General features: G+C 50.4%; 1 protein-coding gene and 1 long non-coding RNA gene across 6 annotated transcripts in view; one reads left to right on the top strand and one right to left on the bottom strand.

Moving 5' to 3' along the window:
* Positions 1-368: 368 nt before the first annotated feature.
* On the bottom strand, positions 369-21,370 carry LOC106997358 (uncharacterized). Its single transcript, XR_001443513.3, has 3 exons — positions 21,163-21,370; positions 1,355-1,528; positions 369-703 (listed from the first exon to the last, which is right to left on the bottom strand). It is a non-coding gene; the product is annotated as an uncharacterized LOC106997358 (long non-coding RNA).
* LOC144339734 (uncharacterized) overlaps positions 20,804-24,685 on the top strand; it is an 18,555-nt gene continuing 14,673 nt past the window's right edge. For 2 of the 5 annotated variants that reach the window (XM_077996595.1, XM_077996594.1), the window contains exon 1: positions 20,804-23,634. In XM_077996595.1, the coding sequence (XP_077852721.1) occupies positions 20,804-21,118 (315 nt within the window). In that variant the 3' untranslated portion in view covers positions 21,119-23,634. The remainder of the gene's footprint in view (positions 23,635-24,685) is intronic. The other 3 variants (XM_077996597.1, XM_077996596.1, XM_077996593.1) reach the window with 2 other exon arrangements.

Here is a 24,685-nt window from a genome sequence, read left to right as displayed (position 1 = left end):
CCCATCTCTACTAAAAAATACAAAAAAACTAGCCGGGCGAGGTGGCGGGCGCCTGTAGTCCCAGCTACTCGGGAGGCTGAGGCAGGAGAATGGCGTAAACCCGGGAGGCGGAGCTTGCAGTGAGCTGAGATCCGGCCACTGCACTCCAGTCTGGGCGACAGAGCCAGACTCCCTCTCAAAAAAAAAAAAAAAAAAAAAAAAAGTACTAAAATGTTTTTAAAAAGTATCCGGACATGGTGGCATGGGTCTGTAGTCCTAGCTACTCCGGAGGCAGAGGTGGGAGATTGCTTGAGCTCAGTTTTGAGACCAGCCTGGGTAACACAGCAAGGCCCCATCTCTATAAAAATAAAATTTAAATGCTGAGGGATAGTGATATGGCTAGCAATGTTATAATGAATACACATAGTAGGTCAATACCCACTATGCGTTATTTTAGAGATACAGAAACATCACAGATTACAGCTCACGCCTGTAATCGCAGCACTTTAGGAGTCTGAGGCGGGTGGATCATTTGAGGTCAGAAGTTTGAGACCAGCCTGACCAACAAAAATTAGCCAGGCATGGTGGTGGGCGCCTGTAATTCCAGCTACTCGGGTGGCTGAGGCAGGAGAATCGCTTGAACGTGGGAGGCGGAGGTTGCAGTAAGCTGAGATCACACCACTGCACTCCAGCCTGGGCAACCGAGTGAGACTCCATGCTCCGTCTCAAAGAAAAAAAAGAAAAAAAAGAGATGATGTCGTCTCCCCAAAGTCACATTACAGGTAAATGATACAGTCCCATTTCTTCTCATTTGTACAGTGTCCACAGAGCATACGATGCTGCTCTGCGCTGAACACTGGGCTAGGCCCTGTGGGGACATTATACCTGCCCTCAGGGAGTTCATGGATTAAGACAGAGTCCCATTCCCACTCAGATAACTCTAGTATAAGACAAATGGCAGGTGTCACCCCGTGATAGCTTTTTGATTCCCATGTGATCCCCAATATGTCCTGTACCTTGTCTTTACAAATAGGCTTAGCCATTGTCCCCATTTCAGGAAATAGACACTCAGAAATTAAGTCAGACAATGAGTGACCCAGTCTGGGCAACATAGTAAGACCTCGGTCTCTGCCAAAAAATAAATAAATTAGCTGGCCGTGGTGGCTCATGCCTGTAGCCCCAGCTCCTCAGGAGGCTGAGGCTGGAAGACCACTTGAGCCCAGGAGGTTGGGGCTGCAGTGACCTATGATTTTGCCACTGCACTCCAGCCTGGGAAACAGAGTGAGACTCGTCTCAAAAAACAAAAATGACAACTGAGCTTGTTCCACCTTAATACACTGCTACAGAAGTACAAAGGGCGATTAGGAAGGCTTACCAGAGGAGGTGGCATTTGAGCTGGGTTTCAGAGGTTGAATAGGAGTTCTGAAGTTGAAGGAGAAAATAATGAAAGCAAACAGAAATCCATACGCCAAGGCATAGGGGCGGGAAGAGCTGAGCAAGGACTGTCTCCATGTAGCCATAGCACGGTGGGCAGGCATGGTGCCAATGTCTGGGGAAAACGGCAGGGCAGGCTTGTTGACAGACCATAAAAGTCTACATTTTTTTTAAACATTTATACATTTTTATGATAACTAAAATTGGTTTTCCCCTTCAAGACTCATCTGGAATATCACCACTTCCAGGAAACCCTCTCCACCTTCCCAGGCTAGGGGGTTATTTCTTTTCCTCTGAACTCACACAGTCCCTTCACTGTTTCTTTTTAGACAGTCTCCCTCTGTCACCTAGGCTGGAGTCAGTGGCGTGATCTCAGCTCACTGCAACCTCTGCCGCCCAGGTTCAAACAATTCTCCTGTCTAAGCCTCTGGAGTAGCTGGGATCACAGGCATGCACCACCATGCCCGGGTAATTTTTTTTTTTTTTTTTTTTGAGACGGAGTCTCACTCTGTCACCCAGGCTGGAGTGCAGTGGCACGATCTCAGCTCACTACAAGCTCTGCCTCCCAGGTTCACGCCATTCTCCTGCCTCAGCCTCCCGAGTAGCTGGGACTATAGGCACCTGCCACCATGCCCGGCTAATTTTTCGTATTTTTAGTAGAGACAGGGTTTCACCATGTTAGCCAGGGTGGTCTCGATCTCCTGACCTCGTGATCCACCCACCTCGGCCTCCCAAAGTGCTGGGATTACAGGCTTGAGCCACCGCGCCCGGCCTTTTTGTGTGTGTTTTTAGTAGAGACGGGGTTTTCACCATGATGACCAGGTTGGTCTTGAACTCCTGACCTCAAGTGATCCACCCACCTCGGTGTCCCAAAGTGTTGGGATTACAGGCGTGAGCAACCATGCCTGGCCCCCTTCACCATTTCTTTCAGCCCTTACCTTGCCTGTGGACTTCTCTTTGGTTCCATTATTTTCTCCTTCAATTTCAGAACTCCTATTGAACCTTTGAAGCCCAGCTCAAAAGTCACGTCCTCTGGTAAGCCTTTCTGAGCTCCCCAGTTTGCTCTGCCACCTCAGGGCCCATTGTGTTCACTAAGTGTTCAGGGGTCCCCTAGATACTCCCTCTATCCAGCCCTCCCTCGGCCCCTCCCACTTTGTGTTACAAGCCTCAGCTTCAACGGGAGGCTCCTACCTCAGCTTGCCCCCTCTTTCTCGCTGATCTCCCTTTGTTCAGCCTCAATATCCCACAACAATTCCCCCTGTAAACCTTCCCCATACTCCTCAGACACCCAAGCTCACTCCTGCCCCTCAGCAGATAACTCTCCTGCCAGTTCCTGTCGCCACATCTTTGCTTTTTTTTTTTTTTTTTTTGAGACATAGTCTCATTGTGTTGTCCAGGCAAGAATGCAGTGGCTCGTTCATAGCTCATTGTAGCCTCGAACTCCTGGGCTCAAAGCATCCTCCCACCTCAGCCTCCCCAGTAGCTGGGACTACGGGCCTGCACTACTGTGCCCAGCTAATATTTTATTTTTTTTTTGTAGCAATATGAACTTGCTATATTATCCAGGCTGGTCTTGAACTCCTGGACTCAAGTGATCCTCGCACCATGGTCTCCCAAAGTGCTGGGATTACAGGTATGAGCCACCACGCCTGGCTGCATGTTCTTTGTCTCTGTCCAGAGCCCTTCCTTCCCTACTACCTCCAGGAAGGGCAACCTGTCTTCATACCAAAGCCAACCCAGGTACCCTTGCTGTGGGTGTCACTTTCACCTGTCTCCTTCACTCCTTTAAGATGCCTTGGGAGGGGCACCATGGCTCACGACTATAATTTCAGCACTTTGGGAGGCCAAAGGGAAGCGAATCACCTGAGGTCAGGAGTTCAAGACCAGCCTGGCCAACATGGTGAAACACTGTCTCTACTAAAACTACAAAAATTAGCTGGGCGTGGTGGCTCACACCTGTAGTCCCAGCTACTTGGGAGGCTGAGGCAGGAGAATTGCTCAAACTCAGCAGGTGGAGGCTGCAGTGAGCCAAGATTGTGCCACCACATTTCAGCCTGGATGACAGAGCAAGAGTCCATCTTAAAAAATTAAAAAAAAAAAATGCCTTGTTCCACTACACTAGTAATGAATGTCTGTCTGTCTGTCTCTCTCTCTCTCTTTCTCTCTCTCTCTGTCTCTTTTACCAGTAATTGCTGCCTTTAGACTTCCCTTTCTCTCCCCACCCAACATTTTTTTTTTTTTTTTTGAGACAGAGTCTCACTCTGTCGCCCGGGCTGGAGTGCAGTGGCCGGATCTCAGCTCACTGCAAGCTCCGCCTCCCGGGTTCACACCATTCTCCTGCCTCAGCCTCCCGAGTAGCTGGGACTACAGGCGCCCACCACCGCGCCCGGCTAATTTTTTGTATTTTTTAGTAGAGACGGGGTTTCACCGTGTTAACCAAGATGGTCTCGATCTCCTGACCTCGTGATCCGCCCGTCTCGGCCTCCCAAAGTGCTGGGATTACAGGCTTGAGCCACCGCGCCCGGCCTACCACCCAACATTTTGAAAGTACCCTCTACACCCTGCACTTCCTCTGTCCATTTTTCTCACCACTCCCCCTTGATCTGTGGCTCAGTCTAATTTCACTCCCTCCCACCATTTCAAGTGCATCCCTCTAGCCAAGGTTACCAACCACCTTCTTACTGCTAGGGCTCTGCTTTTTCACGTTCAGTACCATGGGCCACCCTTCTCTTTTTGATCACATAGAATTCAGAGCTCAGACATTTCATAGCTGTTAGGTTGGCACAAATTAAAAAGTCCAGTAACATCAAGTGTTGGTGAGGAAAGGGAGAACCAGGAACTCTTATGTAATGTTAGTGGAAGACAGAATTGGTTCCGTTTGGAGAACACTTTAACCAACTGGGTAATTCAAAGATGCTCATGTCACACCTACTTATTTGTTTCCCTCTGTGGTAGATCCAGTAATTCCCCCTTGTCCCAGAAGATGTCCCCATGGTAACCCTGGAACCTGTAAATATGTTACCTTACATGGCAACAGGGACTCTACAAATGCAGTTGAGTTAAGAATCTTGGCCAGGCATGGTGACTCACATCTATAATCCCAGCACTTTGGGAGGCCGAAGCGGGCGGATCACCTGAGGTTGGGAGTTTGAGACCAACCTGACCAACATGGAGAAACCTCGTCTCTACTAAAAATACAAAATTACCCAGGCGTGGTGGTGCATGCTTGTAATCCCAGCTACTTGGGAGGCTGAGGCAGGAGGCTCGCTTGAACCTGGGAGGCGGAGGTTGCAGCTAGCCAAGATCATGCCATTGCACTCCAGCTTGGGCAACAAAAGCAAAACTCCATCTCAAGAAAAAAAAAAAAAAAGGGGGAGAAGAAAAGAAAAAAAGAATTTTGAGATGGTTGGGAGGCTGAGGCAGGAGAATCGCTTGAACCTGGGAGGCAGAGCTTCAGTGAGCCGAGATGGCACCACTCACTCCAGCCTGGGTGACAGAGCAAGTCTCCATCTCTAAAATTAAAAAAAAAAAAAATCCTGGTCACGGTGGCTCACGCCTGTAATCCCAGCACTTTGGGAGGCCAAGGCAGGCGGATCACGAGGTCAGGAGATCGAGACCATCCTGGCTAACATGGTGAAACCCCATCTCTACTAAAAATACAAAAAAAAAAAAAATAGCTGGGCATGGTGGCAGGCGCCTGTAGTCCCAGCTACTCAGGAGGCTGAGGCAGGAGGATGGCATTAACCCAAGAGGGGGAGCTTGCAGTGAGCCGAGATTGTGCCACTGCACTCCAGCCTGGGTGACAGAGCAAGACTCCGTCTCAAAAAAAAGAATCTTGAGGTGGGCCAGGCTTGGTGGCTCACGCGTGTAATCCCAGCACTTTGGGAGGCTAAGGCAGAAGGATCACTTGACCACAAGAGTTCAAGACCAGCCTGGAAAACATAGTGAAACCCCCATCTCTACAAACAAAATTTTTTGTAAGTAGCCAGGTATGGTGGTGCATGCCTGTAGTCCCAGCTACTCAGGAGGCTGAGGCAAAAGGATCACTTGGTTTCAGGAGTTAGATGCTACCGTGAGCTATGATAGTGCCACTGCACTCCAGCCTGGGCAATAGAGCAAGACCCTGACTCAAAAAAAAAAAAAAAAAAAAAACAAGATTCTTGAGATGCAGTGAGCATCCTAGATCACAAGTTGGACCCAATGTAATCACAAGGGTTCTTATAAGAGGGAGGAAGGAGGGTCAGAATCCGAGAAGGAAATCTGATAGTGGAAGCAGAGGGCCAGAGTCAGAGAGAAACTGGAAGACACTACCTTGGTGGCTTTGAAGATGAAGGAAGAAGCCATAAGCCAAGGAATGCAGGCAACCTCTGGAAGCAGAAAAAGGCAAGGGAATGGACTCGGCCCTTGGGGACTCCAGGAGGACACCTTGATTTTAGCCGAATAAAGCCCATTTGGGGCAGGGCATGGTGGTTCACATCTGTAATCCCAGCACTTTGGGAGGCGGAGGCGGGCAGATCACTTGAGCTTAGGAGTTTGAGACCAGCCTGGCCAACGTGGTGAGACTCCATCTCTACTAAAAATACAAAAATTAGCTGGGTGTGGTGGCACCCACCCATAATCCCAGCTACTCAAAAGGCTGAGGCACAATAATGGCTTGAACCCGGGAGGTGGAGGTTGCAGTGAGCAATGCGTGGATGTGTTTTCTCATTTTTGTTGCTGTGTAGTATGAAGTACTCCACTGTATGAAGACACGCTGATGCCTTTGCCATTCTCCTACGGTTGGACATTTGGATTGTTTCCAGGTTTTGTGGTTACTACAAATAATACAGGCAGAGCGCCTGTATTATTTGAGATTGCGCCACTGCACTCCAGCCTGGGCGGCAGAGCGAGACACTGTCTCAAAACAAACAAACAACCATTTTGGGCTCCTGACATCCAGAACTATAAGATGACACATTTGAATTGTCTAAAGCCGCTGATTTTGTGTGAATTTGTTACAGTAGCTATAGGAAATTAACATGAACTTCCACAAAATCTTTCCCTCTCGGACTAGGAGGCAGGGACAGGAAGAATTATTATTATTATTATTATTATTATTATTATTTGTCTTTTATTTTTGAGACAGAGTTTTGCTCTGTCACCCAGGCTGAGTGTGTGGTGGCACGATCTTGGCTCATTACAACCTTCACCTCCCGGGTTCAAGCGATTCTCGTGCCTCGGCCTTCTAAGTAGCTGGGATTACAGGCACCCGCCACCACGCCCAGCTAATTTTTGTATTTTTAGTAGAGACAGGGTTTTCCCATGTTGGCCAGGCTGGTTTCCAACTCCTGACCTCAGGGGATCCGCTCACCTCAGCCTCCCACAGTGCTGGAATTACAGGCGTGAGCCAGCGCGCTCTGCCTGTATTATTTGTAGTAACCACAAAACCTGGAAACAATCCAAATGTCCAACCATAGGAGAATGGCAAAGGCATCAGCGTGTCTTCATACAGTGGAGTACTTCATACTACACAGCAACAAAAATGAGAAAACACATCCACGCATGTGAATTTGAATGACTCTCAAACAACACTGAGTGAAAAAGGGAAGCAGCAGAAAAATATATTCATTATACTACTGTTTACATAAAGCTTAGGAACAGGCAAAATTGGCCAGGCATAGTGGCTCACGCCTGTAATCCCAATACTTTGGGAGGCCAAGGCGGGCGGATCACGAGGTCAAGAATTCAAGACCAGCCTGACTAACAAGGTGAAACCCCATTTCTACTAAAAATACAAAACATTAGCCAGGTGTGGTGGCACGTGCCCGTCATCCCAGCTACTCAGAAGGCTGAGGCAGGAGAATTGCTTGAACCCGAGAGGCGGAGGTTGCAGTGAGCCGAGATTGCGCCACTGCACTCCAGCCTGAGTGACAGAGTGTCAGACTCCATCTAAGAAGGAAAGAAAGAGAGAGAGAGAGGAGGGAAGGGAGAGAGAGAGAGAGGGAGGGAGAGAGAGAGAGAGACAGAAAGAAAGAAAGAAAGAAAAGAAAGAAAGAGAAAGAAAGAAAGAAAGAGAAAGAAAGAAAGAAAGAAAGAAAGAAAGAGAGAAAAAAAAGAGGGAGGGAGGGAGGGAGAGAGAGGGAGAAAGAGAGAGAGAGAAGGGAGGGAGGGAGGGGAGGGGAGGAAGAGAGAGAGGGAGAAAGAAAAAGAAAGAAAAAAGAGAGAGAGAAAGAAAGAAACAGAGAAACAGAAAGAAAGAGAGAGAGACGGGAGGGAGGAAGGAAGGAAGAAAGGAAGGAAGAAAGGAAGGAAGGAAGAAAAAGAAAGAAAGGAAGAAAGAAGGAGAAAGCAAGCAAGCCAAACTGCCCGGTCTACTGGCTCACACCTGTAATCTCAACACTTGAGAGGCTGAGGCAGGAGGATTGCTTGAGCAGGAGACATCGAGGGTGCAGTGAGATGTGATCCTGCCACTGCACTCCAGCAGTGCAGTGCTGGGTGACCGAGCGAAACCCTGTCTAGAAAAGAAAAGAAACAGGCAAAACTATATTTTATGTTGCTTGGAGATACATACAGAGTGAAAGTTTGGAAACAATAAACATGAAATTCAGGAAGTGTAGCTGTCTGACGGAAGGGCTTTGGAGTTAGCAGAGAGACTCTGGGAACTTTAATGGCATTGATGGTTTGATTTTTTTCTTCTTAGAGACAAGGTCTCATTGTGTTGGCCAGGCTGGTCTCGAACTCCTGGGCTCAAGCGATCCTCCCCTCTCAACCTCCCAAAGTGTTAGGATTACAGGCATGAGCCATGGTGCCCTGTTGGCACAATCAATAGTAGAACATTCTCATCTCCCCCAAAATAAACCTCGTACCCTGGCAGCTCACACCTGTAATCTCAGTGCTTTGGGAGGCCAAGACGAATGGATCACCTGAGGTCAGGAGTTCGAGACCAGCCTGGCCAACATGGTAAAACCCCATCTCTACTAAAAATGCAAAAATTAGCCAGGCATTGGCTGGGCACAGTGGCTTACGCCTGTAATCCCAACACTTTGGGAGGCCGAGGCGGGCGGATCACAAGGTCAGGAGATCGAGACCATACTGGTTAACACGGTGAAACCCCCTCTCTACTAAAAATACAAAAAAAATTAGCCGGGCGTACAGGCTTGTGCCTGTAGTCCCAGCTGCTGGGGAGGCTGAGGCAGGAGAATGGCGTAAACCTGGGAGGCGGAGCTTGCAGTGAGCCGAGATCACGCCACTGCATTCCAGCCTGGGTGACAGAGCAAGACTCAGTCTCAAAACAAAAAAAAAAAATTAGCTGGGCCTGGTGGTGGGCGCGTGTAATCCCAGCTACTTGTGAAGCTGAGGCAGGAGAATCGCTTGAACCTGGGAGGTGGAGGTTGCAGTGAGCTGAGATCTTAACAGTGACTCTGCATTTGCCCCCAAGCCTGCCCCACCTAGCCCTGGCAACCACAAATCTACTTTCTTTCTCTATAGATTGGCCTATCCTTCACATTTCCTATAAATGGAATCATATATGGTCTTTTGTGATTGGCTTTTTTTTTTTTTTTTTTTTTTTTTGAGACAGAGTCTTGCTCTTGTCACCCAGGCTGGAGTGCAATGGCGCAATCTTGGCTCACTGCAACCTCTACCTCCCGGGTTCAAACAATTCTCCTGCCTCAGCCTCCCAAGTAGCTGGGATTACAGGCACCTGCCACTATACCCGGCTACTTTTTGTATTTTCAGTAGAGACGGGGTTTCTCCATGTTGGCCAGGTTGGTCTCGAACTCCTGACCTCATGATTCTCCAGCCTCGGCCCCCCAAAGTGCTGGGATTACAGGTGTGAGCCACATGACTGGCTGCTTTTATTCAGCATAATGTTTTCAAGATTCATTCACATTGCAGCATTATCAGTACCTAATTCCTTTTGATTTTTTTTATTGTGGTAAAATATATGTAACATAAAATGTATCATTTAAACCACTTAAATGAACAGTGCAGTAGCCTTAAGTATATTCACATTGTTGTGCAACCGTCACCATCATCCACTTCCAGAATTTTCCTCACCTTCCCAAACTGAAACTCCATCCCCATGAAACGCTCACTCCTCATTCCTCTTCCCCACAGCCCCTGGCACGCACCATTCTACTTTCTGTCTCTAAGAATTTCATTACTCCAGGTACTGCATATAAATGGACTCATATAGTATTTTTTCTTTTGTGACTGGATTATTTCATTCAGTATAATGTTTTCTCTTTTGAGATGGAGTCTCGCTCTGTCGTCCAGACTGGAGTCCAGCATCACGATCACAGCTCACAGCAATCCTCCTTCCTCAGCTTCCCGAGTCACTGGAACCACAGACATGCTACCATGCCTGGCTAATTTTTTTTTTTTTTTTTTTTTTTTTTTGAGATGGAGTCTTGCTCTGTCACCCAGGCTGGAATGCAGTGGTGTGATCTTGGCTCGCTGCAACCTCTTGCTCCCGGGTTCAAGCGATTCTCCTGCCTCAGCCTTCTGAGTAGCTGGGATAACAGCCGGGTGCCACCAACCTGGCCAAGTTGTTTTTTTTTTTTTTTTTTTTTTTTTTTGTATTTTTAGTCAAAACAGGGTTTCACCAGTTGGCCAGGCTGCTTTCGACCTCCTGACCACGTGATTCTCCCTCCTCGGCCTCCCAAAGTGCTAGGGTTACAGGCATGAACCATCATGTCCGGCCCCTGGCTAATTTTTTTATTTTATTTTATTTATTTATTTTGAGACAGTATTGTTTTGTTGCCCAGGCTGGAGTTCAGTGGCGTGATCTCGGCTCACTGCAACCTCCTCCTCCCTGGTTCAAGTGATTCTCCTGCCTCAGCCTCCCAAGTAGCTGGGATTACAGGCGGGCACCACCACACCCAGCTAATTTCTGTATTTTTAGTAGAGATGGAGTTTCAAGATGTTGGTCAGGCTGGTCTCGAACTCCTGACCTCAAGTGATCCTCCTGCCTTAGCCTCCCAAAGTGCTGGGATTACAGGCCTGAACCATTGCACCTGGCCAACTTCATTCCTTTTTAAGTCTAAATAATATTTTGTGTATGTCTGTTGTGCTTTTTATGGCTGAATAATATTCTATTATAATGAATGTACCATAAGTTGTTTACCCACTCATCAGTTGGTGAACATTGGGGTTTTTCCACTTTGGGGCTATTATGCATAATGCTATGAACATTCGCATATAAATCTTTGTGTGACATATGTTTTCGTTTCTCTTGGGTATATACTGAGGAGTGAATATATGATAACTCTATGTTTAGCTTTTTGAGGAAAGGCCAGACTGCTTTCCAAAGCAGCTGTACCACTTTACATTTACACTAGCAATGCACAAGGGTTCCAATTTCTTTATTTTATTTTATTTTATTTTTATTTTATTTTATTTTATTTTTGAGACAGGGTCTCTCTCTGTCCCCCAGGCTGGGGTGTAGTGGTGTGATCGTGGCTCACTGCAGCCTCAACCTTCTGGGCTCAAGTGATCCTCTTGCCTTAGCCTTCTGAGTAGCTGGGACTACAGGTGCGCACCACCATGCCTAATTTTTTACTTTTTTTTTTTTTTGTAGAAATGGGGTCTCACTATGTTGCCCAGGCTAGTCTCAAACTCCTGGCCTCAAGTGATCCTCCCACGTCAGCCTCCCAAAGGGCTGGGATTACAGGTTGAGCCACCACGCCCAGCCAACGGTTCCAATTTCTTTGCCAACACTTGCTTCCTGTCGTTTTTAATTATAGCCACCCTAGTGGGTGTGAAGTGGCATCTCATAATTTGATTTGTGTTTCTCTGATGACTAATGGTATCGAGCATCTTTTCTTGTATGGTACTTATTGGCCATTTGTAGATCTTCTCTGTAAAAATGTGTATTAAGACTCTGCCTCGGCTGGGCACGGTGGCTCACGCCTGTAATCCCAGCACTTTGGGAGGCTGAGGCGGGCGGATCACGAGGCCAGGAAATCCAGACCATCCTGGCTAACACAGTGAAACCCTGTCTCTACTAAAAATACAAATAATTAGGCGGGTGTGGTGGCAGGCGCCTGTGGTCCCAGCTACTCAGGAGGCTGAGGCAGGAGGATGGCATGAACCTGGGAGGTGGAGGTTGCAGTGAGCCGAGACCGCGCCACTGCTCTCCAGCCTGGGTGACAGAGCAAGACTCCATCTCAAAAAAAAAAAAAAAGACTCTTTGCCTTTGTTTTTATTTTTCCTTTTTCAACTTTTTTTTTTTTTTTTTTTTTTTTTTTTTTTTGAGACAGGGTCTGGCTCTGTTACCCAGGCTGGAGTGCAGTGGCACCATCTTGGCTCACTGCAACCTCTGCCTCCCGGGTTCAAGCAATTCTCCTGCCTCAGCCTCCTGAGTAGCTGGGATTACAGGTGCCTGCCACCACACCCAGTTAATTTTTGTATTTTTACTAGAGACGGGGTCTCACCATGTTGTGGTCAGGCTGGTCTAGAACTCCTGACCACAAGTGATCCACCCACCTTGGCCTTCCGAAGTGCTGGGATTACAGGCATGAGCCACTGCGCTCGGCCTCAACTTTTCTTTTCTTTCTTTCTTTCTTTTTTTTTTTTTTTTTTTGAGACGGAGTCTCGCTCTGTCGGCCAGGCTGGAGTGCAGTGGCCGGATCTCAGCTCACTGCAAGCTCCGCCTCCCGGGTTTACGCCATTCTCCTGCCTCAGCCTCCCGAGTAGCTGGGACTACAGGCGCCCGCCACCTCGCCCGGCTAGTTTTTTGTATTTTTAGTAGAGACGGGGTTTCACCGTGTTAGCCAGGATGGTCTCGATCTCCTGACCTCGTGATCCGCCCGTCTCGGCCTCCCAAAGTGCTGGGATTACAGACTTGAGCCACCGCGCCCGGCCTTTTTTTTTTTTTTTTTTTTTGGAGATGGAGTCTCACTCTGTTACCAGGCTGGAGTGCAGTAGCACGATCTCGGCTCACTGCAACCTCTGCCTCGCGGGTTCAAGCAATTCTCCTGCCTCAGCCTCCAGAGTAGCTGGGACTACAGGTGCACACCGCCACACCCAGCTAATTGTTTTTGTTTTTGTTTTTGTTTTGAGATGGAGTCTCGCTTTGTTGCCCAGGTTGGAGTGCAGTGGCGCCATCTCGGCTCACTGCAAGCTCCGCCTCCTGAGTTCATACCATTCCCCTACCTCAGCCTCCAGAGTAGCTGGGACTAAAGGTGCCCGCCACCACGACCGGCTAATTTTTTGTATTTTTAGTAAGACAGGGTCTCACCATGTTAGCCAGGATGGTCTCGATCTCCTGACCTCGTGATCTGCCCACCTTGGCCTCCCAAAGTGCTGGGATTACAGGCGTGAGCCACCGTGCCCGGCCTAATTTTTTTTTTTCTTTGTATTTTTAGTAGAGATGGGGTTTCACCATGTTTGTCAGGCTGGTCTCAAACTCCTGACCTCAAGTGATCCACCCACCCAAAAGTGCTGGGATTACAGGTGTGAGCCACCACACCCGGCCTCAACTTTTCTTTTAGAATCAGAAGGTACATGTGCAGATTTGTTACAAGGTATATTGCATGGTGCTGAGGTTTGAAGTATGACTGAACTCAGGTACCGAGCACAGTGTCCAACAGGTAGTTTTTCTGCCCTTGTCTCCTTCTCTCTGCTCTCTATAGTCCCCAGTGTCTACTGTTACCATCTGATATGTTTTGGCTGTGTCCCCACCCAAATCTCATCTTGAATTGCCACCTGTTGTGGGAGGGACCTAGTGGGAGGTAATTGAATCATGGGGGCAGGTCTTTCTCCTGCTGTTTTTATGATAGTGAATAAGTCCCAGGAGATCCAATGGTTTTAAAAATAGCAGTTTCCCTGAAAAGCTCTCTTTGCCTGCTGCCATCCACGTAAGACGTGACTTGCTTCTCCTTGCCTCCCGCCATGATTGTGAGGCCTCCCTAGCTACGTGGAACTGTAAGTCCATTAAACCCTTTTTCCTGTATAAATTACCCAGTCTTGGGTATGTCTTTATCAGCAGTGTGAAAATGGACTAATACACCATCTTTGTGTTCATATATACCCAATGTTTAGCTCCCACTTAGTTTGCTTAGGATAATGGCCTCCAACTGCATTCATGTTGCTGCAAAGGACATGATTTTTCTTCCTTTTTATGGCTGTGTAGTATTCTATGGTGTATCCATACCACATTTTCTTTATCCAAAGCACCATTGATGGGCACCTAGGTTCATTACATGTTTTTGTTATTGTGAATAGCATTGCAATGATCATACAATTTGCCCATGTTTTAATTGGGCTACCTTTATATCGTAAGAGTTCTTTATATATCTGGGAAACTAGTCCTTTATCAGATATATGATTTGCAATTTTGTTTCCCTCTGTAGGTTGTCTTTATTCTCTTCATGATGTCTTTTGAAGCACAAAAGTTTTTTTATTCTATTTTGGTGAAGTCCTTTTTTTTGAAATAGAGTCTCGCACTGTTGCCCAGGCTGGAGTGCAGTGGCACAATCTCAGCTCACTGCAAGCTCTGCCTTCTGGGTTCACACCATTCTTCTGCCTCAGCCTCCCGAGTAGCTGGGACTACAAGTGCCCACCACCACGCCTGGCTAATTTTTTGTATTTTTTTAGTAGAGACCGGATTTCACCGTGTTAGCCAGGATGGTCGCGATCTCCTGACCTCGTGATCCACCTGCCTCGGCCTCCCAAAGTGCTGGGATTACAGGCGTGAGCCACCGTGCCCGGCCAGGGAAGTCCATTTTATCTATTTTTTCTTCTCTTGCTTGTGCTTTAGTGTCCTATCTAAAAAACCATTTTCTCAATCAAGGTCACAAAGATTTACTTTTTTTTTTCTTTTCTTTGAGGCAGAGTCTTGCTCTGTCGCCCAGGCTGGAATGTAGTGGCGTGATCATGGCTCACTGCAACCTCCACCTCCCAGGTTCGAGTCATTCTCCTGCCTCAGCCTCCTGAGTAGCTGGGATTACAGGTGCCTGCCACCACGCCTGACTAATTTTTGTATTTTTAGTAGAGACAGGGCCAGGCTGGTCTTGAACTGATCTCAGGTGATCCACCCACCTCAGCCTCAAAAATGCTGGGATTACAGGTATAAACCACTGCACCTGGCCCACAAAGATTCACTTTTTTTTTTTTTTTCCAAGACAGAGTCTCGCTCTGTCACCCAGGCTGGAGTGCAGTGGTGGGATCTTGACTCACTACAACCTCCTCCTCCAGGTTTCAAGCGATCCTCATGCCTCACCCTCCCAAGTAGCTGAAACCACAGGTGTGCACCACCTTGCCTGACTGTATTTTTAGTGGAGATGGGGTCTTTTTATGTTGCCCAGGCTGCTCTCAAACTCCTGACCTCAAGTGAGGGAGGCTTGCCTTGGCCTCCCAAAGTGCTGGGATTACAATAATTTCTAATCTGCTTTGTGTCACTACAGGTTATCCTGCATTTTCTTGAATTTTATGTAAATGAATCCTATAGTATATACTTTCTGGGGGGCTTTTTAAATCAGAATTATTATTATTATTTCAAGACAGGGTCTCACTCTGTCACCAAGGCAGGAATGCAGTGGCACGATCACGACTCACTGCAGCCTTGACCTCCTGGGCTCAAGCAATCCTCCCACCTAAGCCTTCCAAGTAGCTGGGACTACTGCCATGCACCACCATGCCTGGCTAATTTATTTATTTTTATTTTTTATAGAGGTATAATCCCACTACATTGCCCAGGCTGGTCTTGAACTCCTCGGTTCAAGCTATCCTCCCATGACAGCCCACCAAAGTGCCGGGATTACAGGTGTGAGCCACTGTGGTTGGCCCATTCCCCAATCATATGCTGCATTTCCACACCTCTTCTGCCTTAGCTCAAGACGTAGCTTCACCTAGAATGCTCTTCCTCCCAGTTGGGCGGGAGAGAACCAGGAGTTTGAGACCAGCCAACATGGTGAAACTCTGTCTCTACTAAAAATACTGAAATTAGCTGGGTGGTGGTACACGCCTGTAATCCCAGCTACTCGGGAGGCGGAGGCAGGAGAATCCCTTGAAGCTGGGAGTTGGAGATTGCAGTGAGCCGAGATTGCGCCACCACACTCCAGCCTGGGTGACAGAGCAATACTCCATCTCAAAAAAAAAAAAAAAAAAGAAGAAGAAGAAAGGAATGCTATTTCTCCCAATGTCTGATCCTAAAGCTAAAGGTTGTTGAAGAACTGACTCATCCTTCTCATCCTAGCCTCTACTTCCTCTCATGTACAGACCAAATCAGTCCTTCTTTCGTGGCACACTCCCTCACAGCTCTGATGCCAGCCTGCCCGGTACTGGAGTTCTTAGGGACTAACCCGTCCCCACTGTTAGACCAGAGGTCCTCTGAGGGCAAGGACAGCATTTATGTCATTTCTTCAGTTCCAGCTTCTAGCTCAGGATCTTCACACGGCAGGTACAGAGAGCCAGGACACCGGGGCTCAAATTCCAGCTCCATCACTTACCATCGGTAGGAACCTCAGACAAATGACTCAACCTCTCTGTGCCTCTGTCTCTTCATCTGTAAAATGGGGGGAACACACTCACTTCATCTGGTTGCGGAAGGGATTAAATGATTAACCCACATAAACGGCTTAGTAGGTGTCGGCAGGACCCTGGCAAGTAGTAAGTGTTTGGTAAACATTAGTTGGAAGTGATGCTGGGGGGCCGGGCGCGGTGGCTCATGCCTGTAATCCCAGCACTTTGGGAGGCCGAGGCGGGCAGATCACGAGGTCAGGAGATCGAGACCATCCTGGCTAACACGCTGAAACCCCGTCTCTACTGAAAATATAAAAAATTAGCCGGCCGTGGTGGTGGTGCCTGTAGTCCCAGCTACTTAGGAGGCTGAGGCAGGAGAATCGCTTGAACCCGGGAGGCAGAGCTTGCAGTGAGCTGAGATGGCGCCACTGCACTCCAGCCTGGGCAACAGAGCAAGACTCTGTCTCAGAAAATAAAAGAAGAAGAAGAAGTGATACTGAGGTCAGGCGCGGTGGCTCATGCCTGTAATCCCAACACTTTGGGAGGCCGAGGCACACGGATCACCTGAGGTCACGAGTTCAAGACCAGCATGGTCAACATGGAGAAACCCCGTCTCTACTAAGAATACAAAAACTAGCCAGGCGTGATGGTGGGCGCCTGTAATCCCAGCTACTTGGGAGGCTGAGGCAGGAGAATCACTTAAACCCGGGAGGCAGAGGTTGCAGTGAGCCAAGATCACTGCACTCCAGTCTGGGCAACAAGAGCGAAACTCTGTCTCAAAAAAAAAAAAAAAAAAAAAGTGATAGTAACTTGTTGGGTTGAAGAGGGACTCTGCCCTAGGTATAGAGACTCTTCATATGAAGGGGAAGATACTTTATATTGATCTTCACAGCCAGGCACAGTGGCTCACACCTGTAATCCCAGCACTTTGGGAGGCCAAGGCAGAAGGGTTGCTTGAACCCAGGAGTTCAAGGCCAGCCTGGGCAACATGGTGAGACCCTGTCTCTACAAAAACAAACAAAAATTAGCTGGGTATGTTGGAGCCTGCTAGTGATCCCAGCTACTCAAGAGGCTAAAGCAGAATGATCACGTTAGCCCAGGAGTTCAAGGTTGCAGTGAGCCATGATGGACCCACTGCGCTCTAGCCGGGGCTAAGAAGTAAAACTCTGTCTCTCAAAAAAGAAAGAAGAGGCCGGGCGCGGTGGCTCAAGCCTGTAATCCCAGCACTTTGGGAGGCCGAGACGGGCGGATCACAAGGTCAGGAGATCAAGACCAGCCTGGATAACACGGTGAAACCCCGTCTCTACTAAAAAATACAAAAAACTAGCCGGGTGAGGTGGCGGGCGCCTGTAGTCCCAGCTACTCGGGAGGCTGAGGCAGGAGAATGGCGTAGACCCGGGAGGCGGAGCTTGCAGTGAGCTGAGATGCGGCCACTGCACTCCAGCCTGGGCGACAGAGCGAGACTCCGTCTCAAAAAAAAAAAAAAAAAAAAAGAAAGAAGAGACCCTCCATGCCTCTCCACCTCCATTAAGGGGAGGGAGCACTCCACCAGAGGCCCCCTAATCCACCTCCCTTCCTTTCCAGCATCAAAGTAACCATAAAAATCTTCTTCCTTCAGAAAGCCCTCTAGGATTGCACTGCCTCTAGGAACTTCTTCCTTCTGCCTCTTCTCTTTGATGCCCTGTGACCACAGCTGAGTCCTGTACCCTACTTCCCATCTTCTCCCTGCTCTCCTCTTCCTCTGCAAGGGATATAAATACCCCTGGACCACTTTCAGGTAGACCTGAAAGGTCCAGGGTGTAGCTGGAGCAAAGAGTGTTCATGAGAGAAAACGTATTTTTTATTTTTATTTTTTAGAGACAGGGTCTCACTATATTGTTGCCTAGGCTGGTCTCGAACTCCTGGCCTGAAGCGATCCTCCCACCTCAGCATCACAAAGCACTGGGGTTAAAGGCATGAACCACCATGCCCAGTTGGAGAACATCTTACTCATACCTCCCTGTCTCTCCTGTTTTACATATGGGTAGGGTCAACCCAGGATGCCCAGTTAAATTTGAGTTTTAGATAAGCATCATGAATAATCTCTTAGTATAAGTGTGCCACAAATATGGCATGAGACATACTTATACTAAAAAAAGCCATTGTGTATCTGAAATTCAAATTTAATGGGGCATCCTGGATTTGTATTTGCTAAATCCATCAACCCTATGTATGGGTAAACTGAGGCCCTGGGAGATGGAGCATCAGTATTATGTTCAGTTGCAGAGCCAGTCAGTGTGGTGGTGGCTCAAGCCCCACTCCCCTTACACACACATACACACACACACACACGCTGACTCTGGGTCCTGGCGCTGGCCGTGAACAGGTGTCTGTCCAACGTAGCAGACTGAAGTCCACTAGTAGGAGACCACGTGACATGAGACTCATGCAAGACAGGAAACAGTGGGCAGAGATGGCCAAATGGGCCCACCAGGACGTGTGAGGCGGGTGGAAGCAGCAGGAGGTGTCTTCGTCTGCTTCCTTCTCAAGATGCATCACCCACCACCACCACTGCCCACCCCCAAGCAGAATGAATTCCGAATGGGGTGTGGGGCCGGCACAGTGGCTCACGCCTGTAATCCCAACACTTTGGGAGACTGAGGCAGGCAGATCACTTGAGGCCAGGAGTTTGAGACCAGCCTGGCCAACATGGCAAAACCCCGTCTTTACTAAAAGTACAAAAAAAATGGCTGGGCGTGGTGGCACGCACCTGTAGTCTCAACTATGTGGGAGGCTAAGGCAGGAGAATCTCTTGAACCCAGGAGGTGGAGGTTGCAGTGAACCAAGATCGCACCATTGCACTCCAGCCTGGGTAACAGAGCAGGACCTTGTCCCAAAACAAACAAATAAATGGTCTGTGGGCAGAATCTGATCGACACAGGGTCTCTTCTGGGCTCAGCCTCATCCTCCGGCATGTCCCCGGCCTTCCCCCTCCACCTGCTGCCATCACCACGGGACTCTGGGGGACATTATTAGCAGGATCCCTTCTGCCTCTGCTACCCCCCACTAGCTGTAGAAGGAAGGCAGCCCGTGGGGCCGGGAGGAAGCTGCCTCATTGCTGGGTAGCAAGGCTGTGCAAGCCCTTTCTTCTTTCCATCCCACACTGCCCGCTTCTGGCCAAGCGGTGGCCACAGGGATCCTTCCTTCCACCCCACACGGCCCCTTGAAGCTGGCAGGCAAGCTGAGGTCCTGAATGCCCCCTTCCCAGATGGCGCCTACTCCACAGGACCTCTGAGGACTTGGAGGCCACCATCCTGGACTTCGAATCTGATACCACCGCTGGCCTCTCCCGCTCTCTCGCTGGGCTGCTACGCTGAGGGTGTTTAAGGATGTTTGTGGAGTAAATGTAAGAGTCCAGGCCAGGCGCGGTGGCTTGCACCTGTAATCCCAGCACTTTGGGAGGTCGAGGTGGGAGGATCGCTTAAGATCAGGAGATAGAGACCAACCTGGGCAACATAGTGAGAACCCATTGCTTGAAAAAAAAAAAAAAGGGTTGAGAGGACACACTAAGAGCAAGAGAGGGGAAGTCAGTGGGCTCTCGGAGGCAGGAAGGGCCTCAGGGAGGGGTGAGGAATGGGGGCTCAGGGAGGGGAATGGGTTTTAGGGAGGGGATGTGATGTCAAGGGCAGGGAGGGCGGGGGCTTGAGGGGGGACTCAGAGGGAGTGTGGGATGAAGCTGGTCAAAGAGGGAATGAATGGGACTCAGTGAGACAGATGAGAGAGAGAGACAGGAGATAGAGAGAGAGACAGAGGGAAAGACAGAGAGGGAAAGAGAGGAGAGGGAGAGGGAGAGAGAGGGAGGGAAAGGAGGGGGAGAGACGGAGAGAAGGAAAGAGAGAAGAGAAAGGGAGAGAGAAGGGGGAGAGAGACAGACAGTGAGAGAGGGAAAGACAAGGCGGGAGAATGAGAGAGAAAGAGGAGAGAGGGAGAGAGAGAAAGAAAATGAGAGAGAGAAGAGGGAGAGAGTGAGAGAGAGGAGAGAGAGAAAAAGGGAAAAAGAGAAAGGGGGGAGAGAGAGGAGGGGGTAGAGAAAGTCAGAAAGAGAGAGAGGGAGAGAGACTGAGAGACAGAGAAGAGAGAGAGGGAAAGAGAGGGAGGAGAATGACAGAGAAAGAGAGGGGAGAGGGAGAGAGAGAAAGAGAAGAGAAGGGAGAGAGGGAGAGGAGGGGGTAGAAAGTAAGGGAGAGAGAGAGAGGAGGGTGGGAGAGAGGGGAGAGAGGGAGAGAGGAGAGAGGGGGAGAGAGGGAAAGAGAAGACAGAGGGAGAAAGACGGGAGAGAGAGACAGAGAGAGGAGGAGGAGGGGGGAGAATGAGAGAGAAAGAGGGGGGAGAGAGACAGAGAGAGGAGGAGGAGGGGGGAGAATGAGAGAGAAAGAGGGGGGAGAGTGAAAAAGAAGGGGGATAGAGAAAGGGAAAGTGAGAGAGACAGAGGAGAGAGAGGGAGAGAGACAGAGTGAGAGACAGAGGAGAGAGAGAAGGAAATGGGGGGAGAGAGAAAGAAAGTGAGGGAAGAGGGAGAGAGAGATGAGCCTGGAAGAGAGAGGAGAGAGGGAGAGGAAAGGGAGGGGGGAGAGAGAGAGAGAGAGAGAGAGAGAGAGAGAGAGAGAGAGAGCAGGGAGAGAAGAGAGTAAGAGTGAGAGATGAGAGTGAGAGAGAGTGCTACGCGGGGGACTAGGAGGAGGTTCAAAGCCGGGCTGGGGCTCAAGGAGGAGCCCGAGGCGGTCCCAGCGTCTTCCTCTGCCCACCTAGGGTGGCCCCACACCTGCGGCTCCTCCCTCCCCGAGCCCAGCCCGCGGTTGGGGGCCGGGCACCGAGCCCCCGGGTAGAGTAGAGGGGGTTAAAGGTGAGCGGGCACGAGCTGGCAGCAGACGGGGATTGGCAGGCGCCCTAGCCCAGGGCCCGGGCCATGGCTGCCCCACAGGCCTCTGAGCGGCTGAGCGGCTGCCGCCCACGTGCTAAGGAGAGAAGGAGGCACCGGATCAAGGGGCAAAGGACACCTCGGAGCGGGGCGGGGGTGCCCACGTCCACACCCGCTGCTAAAAGCCCGGCCCGCGGCGCAGCGCACGGAGCCCTCTGCCGCCCGCACGGGGAAGGCGCCGAGCGCCGCCGGGCGGCCCCGAGCATCCCCGCAGCGCCCTCGCCGCCCTCCCCCAGCCGCCCGCCAGGACCCCCGGCACTGGCCGCGCCGCGCCCCTCTGCAGGTCGAGCGGATTCCAGGTGAGGGCGTGGAGCCCCCGCGTCATCAGGTGGGTGCAGGGGCCTTACCCAAGGGGAATTAGATCCGCTTCTGTGCTGGGCCTCAGTTTCCCCTCTGCCCATAGAGGCGCGTGTCCCTGGCTCAGCTGGGCTGAAGGGGTTCACAAGCTTATGTGGCCTCCTCGCTCAGCCTCAGCTGCCAGGAGGAAGGAGGCAAACTCGTACCCCAGGGAGGACTCCGGATCAGGAATCCAAGAGTTCATCCTGCTAGAGGGTGAAGTGCACACGGGTCCTGGAATCCCCGTGTCTCCCACTGGCTGGGCTGGGCTTCCACCGTGCCTCCCACTGGCTGGGCTGGGCTGGGCTGGGCTGGGCTTCCATCGTGGTCTGGGAAGTTCTCCCAGGAGCTGAGAGGGGGCCAAGGGAATCAGGAAGGAAGGCCTTCCTCCCTCTGGCTCCCCCTGCCCTGGGCAGGTGACATGCCAGTGGAGAAACCCTGCCCAGGTGGGCCCTGGGATCAGGAGTACCCAAGCTTCCCCTGGCTGGGACAGAAAGAAGCCAGATGGCAGGGTGGGGTATGTGGATTCTGGCCCCTAGGCTTCTAGCCAACAGGTAGGGGCCACAGAAGTGGTGGCCGGCACTCCCACTGCTCTGCCCCCAGGAGGGGGAAAGCCAGAGCTTCCTCCCAGCCACCCTGTCCCACCTCTGGGCTGGGTTTGGGAGCTTTGGGTTCTTGTCTGCATCTGGTTGTGTGACCTTGGGCGCACGACTTTCCATCTCTGGGCCTGGCTCTCCCTCCGTGACATGGGAAGGTTTACTGTTCCTGGGCCACTCGTGTGGAGATGGGGACAGAATCAAATGGGACACTAGGTTGCTTTGGAGGACAGGGTGGCCCACTCCAACCAAGTCCCTCTGGTCCTTCACAAGGGGGATGGTGTTACAGGGTCAGCTGAATCAGGAAGTCAGGGAGACCAAGGATCTATGAGAGCTAAACTGGTCCCCACTTTGCCCAAGAACTTATCTTATACTCAGCAACTCCCCTGCCCCATGTCCTGCCCAGGCCCTCAGATGCAGGAGAAGGCCCAGAATACAGGTCTAGGAATCTCAGGTCTGCCCCAGGGAAGCTCAGCTCCTCAGCCTAGGGTAGCTCCGGGGAGAGGAGGAAGAGTCTGTAATACCAACTGTAGTAACCAGGAGTTTCCCCATCTTGAGAAGATAACCCATCTCACTTCTCCCTAATTCCCCTCTAAGGACACAGTCTACTGGCTGAGCCAGGCCAGGTTGCGGTTTAGAATCGGGGTCGGGGCTCAGGCTGGGGTTGGAACTCAGTCTGGGGACCACATGGGAGGGCAGCTCAGAGCCAGGGTCCAGGAACCATCCGCCTGGGGTTTTGGAATCCTGCGATTGAAATCATCTGGCTGATATAGGGGTGGCACTGGTGGAGGTGATGTTTGTCAGCTGAAGTGGAGGGCAGGCATATGAGCTTCTGCAGGCTGCAGAGTGGAATGGAAGAGTGGACTGGAAGCATGGAAGTGGGAGAGGTCATGTCTCCGAGGGTCCTGCAGCCACACCTGCCCAGAGTCTCTAGCGCCTTCAGGCAATCGCCTTCCCTGGGTCCCCTCCCCCGGGCTGTCTTTGGCCCTGTTGCCAGCCCTGTGGTGGGTAAAGACAAGCTTAGGCATGTGTTGGGTTTGTCAGGGACTGGGAGAGGCCACCATTAGTGCAGTCCTCACTCCCTGATTAGGGCCAAAGAAAAAGTTTTGGCTACAGATGTGGGGCAGAGGAGGGAGGAGAGAGGGGACATGCAGGCTTAGGATTGCTGTTCAGATAGGAGAAGAGGAACTGGCGTTTGCTATGCATTTACTGCTAGCCAGGCACTGCATAAGCTTTTCTGGCACTGTTTCCTTCTTCCTGATAACCAGAGAAGGAAAGGATCTCCATTTTACAGACGAGGAAACGGGCTCAGAGAGGTCAAGGCTCTGGTTGAAGGTCACACAGCCTGGGAGCGGCAAGGCTGATATTCAAACCCAAGCATCTTGGCTCCAAAGCCCTGGTTTCTGTTCCCACTACTGGCAGCGACCTTGGCAAGCACTGTCCTCCTCTGGGCTTCACTCTGCACATCTGTAACCTGGGGTTAAACGGGCTTGCCTGGATTGTTGGGCAGAGCTGGGAGGTCTGGAAGCAACATGGGTGGTGTATTCTCTGCGTTCAGGGAGAAACACACAAGAGGGGATTACATTGGCTGACCCCCAACCTCCCAGGTCAGCTCATGGGTGTCCATGTGTCCTGAGCCCACCTCACCCACCTCATCCCCCTCCCCACCCATCTTTCCCACTCCTGAAACTTAGGGGCAAGGTGGCTCTGTCTCTCCTCTTTGAAGTTAGCTAAGCTGACCTTGGAGAAGGGGGCCCCCAACAAGGGAAGAGTGAACAGAATATTCCCAGGGTAGGTCTTGGCACTGATAAATAAGAGACAGGAAAGTACTGCCCTAGGGCCAGAGGCAGTGGCTCGCACCTGTAATCTCAACACTGGGAGGCCGAAGTGGGAGGATTGCTTGAGTCCAGGAGTTCAAGACCAGCCTGGGCAGCATAGAAAGATCTGTGTCTCTGCAACAAATTAAAAACTTAGCCAGACATAGTGGCATAGGCATATAGTCATACTCAGGAGACTGACACAGGATCATCACCTGAGCCCAGGAGTTTGAGGCTGCAGTGAGCTATGATGGCACCACTGCACTCCAGCCTGGGCAACAGAGTGAGAACCCTTCTCTTTTTTTTTTGAGACGGAGTCTCGCTCTGTCGCTCAGGCTGGAGTGCAGTGGCCGGATCTCAGCTCACTGCAAGCTCCGCCTCCCGGGTTCACGCCATTCTCCTGCCTCAGCCTCCTGAGTAGCTGGGACTACAGGCGCCTGCCACCACACCCGGCTAGTTTTTTGTATTTTTTTTTTTTTTTTAGTAGAGATGGGGTTTCACCGTGTTAGCCAGGATGGTCTCGATCTCCTGACCTCATGATCTGCCCGTCTCGGCCTCCCAAAGTGCTGGGATTACAGGCTTGAGCCACCGCACCCGGCCAGAGAACCCTTCTCTAAAAAAAAAAAAAAATGTTCTACCTGGAATCCCAGGCCTCCCCCTCCTAGCTGATTCTGGCAGTCACAAAAGTTCTTGTCCCATACTCAGCCCCATCAGCAGTGTGACTCTGGGTGAGAGAGATGCTTCCTGGGATCCACTTTCTATCTCAGTCCAGGGGCCTGATACCCTGATGGGGATGGCATGGGGCCAGTTATCCAGCAGGGGAGAGGCCAGGAGATTCTGGGCAGAGCAGAAGATGACTGTCACCTGTTGCAACAGTCTGAGAAGCTTTTTCCATCGCTGAGTCCCCTAGAGGAGGTTGTCGCCCTATCTTCTGTGTCCTACAGCTCCTGGTTCTCTGACATTGTAATCAGAGGTGTCGGCCAGAAAGGAAGGAAAGAAGAAAGAGCGGGATGGGGGGAGGAAAGGGGGGACGGAAGAAAAAAAAAAACCCCACATTTACCAAGGTACCACTGGCTCTCACATATTTCATTTCATCTTTGCAACAACTGCGTAATAACGTC

Source organism: Macaca mulatta, chromosome 3 (genome assembly GCF_049350105.2).
Source record: "Macaca mulatta isolate MMU2019108-1 chromosome 3, T2T-MMU8v2.0, whole genome shotgun sequence".
Lineage (NCBI taxonomy): Eukaryota > Metazoa > Chordata > Mammalia > Primates > Cercopithecidae > Macaca > Macaca mulatta.
The sequence above is the reverse complement of the archived record's forward strand: the minus strand, read 5'-3'. Positions and strand labels throughout refer to the sequence as shown.